Genomic DNA, 2,349 nt, shown 5'->3' with positions numbered 1-2,349 from the left:
GAGATAATAACATGCACAAAAACAAAACAGAGCAAAACCAAGCCACAAAATAAGACAAAACAACAAGCCAATGACAAAAAACACAACAAGAAGAAAGAAAAGCTTGTAGTTTGTTAAAGGACTGTTTGTTGACCTTTAGGCGTGTTTTCCAGTTGAGTCTGTTGGGGGGTCAAGCTCTGGCCCCAAAGTCTATTTTTGGTATTCTCTGGGGACTTCGTTGCTCTGTTCCCCTTGCTGTTCTGTTAAATGTCCTCAGTGTTTTGCCTCGGTGTGGTGGGATTTTTCTGCTTTATTTAAAGCAGCCTTTTTGAACGAGTGTGATGTTCAGAGCAATGACAATTGGTGCTTATTTTATACACCCCTCTATTTTAGACGGCGTGGTCTGGTGGCATAATGGGTGGCAAATTGGGCTGCTAACCACCAGATCAGCAGTTCAAACTCACCAGCCTCTCCATGGGAGAAAGATGAGGCTTTCCACATCTGTAAAGAAGCACAGTCTTGGAAACCCACCGTGCTGGCAGTTTTACTCTGCCCCATGGGGTCCCTTTGAGCCACAATCGACTTGGCATCTGTGAGTTTGGGACCTGATGTAGGAGTCACACCATTTCACAGGGGCTTTCAGTCATAATTTTTTTTAGTTGTCTGAAACACGCTGTGGCTCGCTGCACAGGCCCTGCTGGCCTCTGGGGAAATGGGGTGGCACTGTGACTTCACGACTTCTGAAAGGTTGGAAGTTTGAGGGAGGCAGAGAGCACAGTGGAAGACAAGCACCCAAATGCTGCCAGGCTGCCAGCTGGGAGAAGAGATGACTCCCTGGTGTTGCTCTGTTTAGGGAGTAGCTGATCCATCCCTCCAGGCTCTGGAGACCCGGCAAGACGAGATTCTGCGATGCCTGTACGAACTGAAAGCCGCTGTGGATGGTCTCTCCAAGATGATCCAGACGCCAGACGCGGACTTGGACGTGACAAACATCCTCCACGCGGATAGGCCCTCCCCTTTAACGGCCAGCAGCCTGGACTTAGATGCAGTACTTGGAAAGGTGAGTTCCTTTTGAAACGGGGAGCTGACTCTGTCCAGTGTGGTGAGTGCCCAACATCACCCACCAGTGGTGATCACACTGCCTGCAGGTGATGAGCCCAGCACGTTCTGCTTTTCCAAGGTGGAGCAAGGATCCCCTGGGGTGGTTTTGCTCCCTTTAGGTCGGTGGTGATACCTTCGCACTGGACATATCCATGCGTGTGTGTGACCCACGCTCTGCAGCCGGTTCCTGACCACCCAGGTCTAGGGACGGAGAGCAGGGAGGCTTCCAGGGCTGGGAGAGGTAGCAGGGTTCCTGCCTCAAACTGCACCAGGCAGAGGGCAGTCCCTGCCAGGGGTGGGCACCAGGCCAGTTGCCCCAGAGCCCTGGGGACACACATCTCCGCTGTTTGCTCAGTGGGGCTACTAGAGACTCAGAGAGCTACTTCAGCTCCTTTCATGGTGCCTGGACTCTCAGGCTTGTGCTGCTCACTAATCCTCCAAGCTCCACCATTTCAGCTTGCACACGCCGGGCTCCAGTTGAGGTGCTGTGTCACCGTCAGCTTGTATCAGGCAGCTCTCATTCGGCTAGTTGGCTTCAACTCATTTTGGACACGCCCTGATAGGCCAAGAACAGTGTGGGACAAAATGCCCTTTATACACATCTCTGGACTAGGTGATCAGTTAGTGCAGTGGTTCTCAACCTTCCTAATGCCGTGACCCTTTCATACAGTTCCTCATGTTGTGGTGACACCCCACCCCCGCCAACTGTAAAATTATTTTCGTTGCTGCTTCAAAACTGTCATTTTGCTACTGTTATAAATTGGATGACCCCTGTGAAAGGGTCTTTCGACCCCCTTCATCCCCAAAGGGGTCAAGACCCACAGGTTGAGAACTGCAGAGTTTAAAGACCTTGGTGTGAAGGCGGGCACTAGGGATACCTTTGAGGTCCTGGGGACCTCTGCAGACACTGAGGCCTCTGGGGGAGGACACCTGACCTGCCCCCCACCCCACCCTGTCCCTGTCCCCCCACCAGCCATCACATAGTGCTGTGACAGTGACACTGGCAAGGTGCCTGGAAGACTTCCCAGAGCAGCTGGTGCCGAATGGCTGGCAAGATCCCACCTGGCACGGCATGCGGGGAACGAGGATGTGAGAGAGCTGTAGAAGCCCTGCTTGATGGGAAGGACCAGAGATCAGAGTCAGAAGTGAGGGCAAGTACAAAAGGGAGCACACTGCACTTCAAAAGTCGGCGAGTGTGGGGTTGTTTAGCAGCCCTCCAGACCAGACGTTCCTGCAAGGGGTGATTCACAGATGGCCTGGGTGGGGGGG

General features: G+C 53.0%; 1 protein-coding gene across 1 annotated transcript in view; it reads left to right on the top strand.

Annotated features, from left to right (window-relative positions):
• The window catches only part of AIMP2 (aminoacyl tRNA synthetase complex interacting multifunctional protein 2), an 8,911-nt gene that overhangs the window by 3,776 nt on the left and 2,786 nt on the right, over positions 1–2,349 (top strand). Inside the window, exon 2 of the mRNA XM_004705554.2 lies at positions 833–1,039. Coding sequence (XP_004705611.1) covers positions 833–1,039 — 207 coding nt within the window. The remainder of the gene's footprint in view (positions 1–832; positions 1,040–2,349) is intronic.

Source organism: Echinops telfairi, unplaced genomic scaffold (assembly GCF_000313985.2).
Source record: "Echinops telfairi isolate 266 unplaced genomic scaffold, ASM31398v2 ScPeMD7_5;HRSCAF=22, whole genome shotgun sequence".
Classification (NCBI taxonomy): domain Eukaryota; kingdom Metazoa; phylum Chordata; class Mammalia; order Afrosoricida; family Tenrecidae; genus Echinops; species Echinops telfairi.
This window is presented reverse-complemented; position numbering and strand designations above follow the sequence as displayed.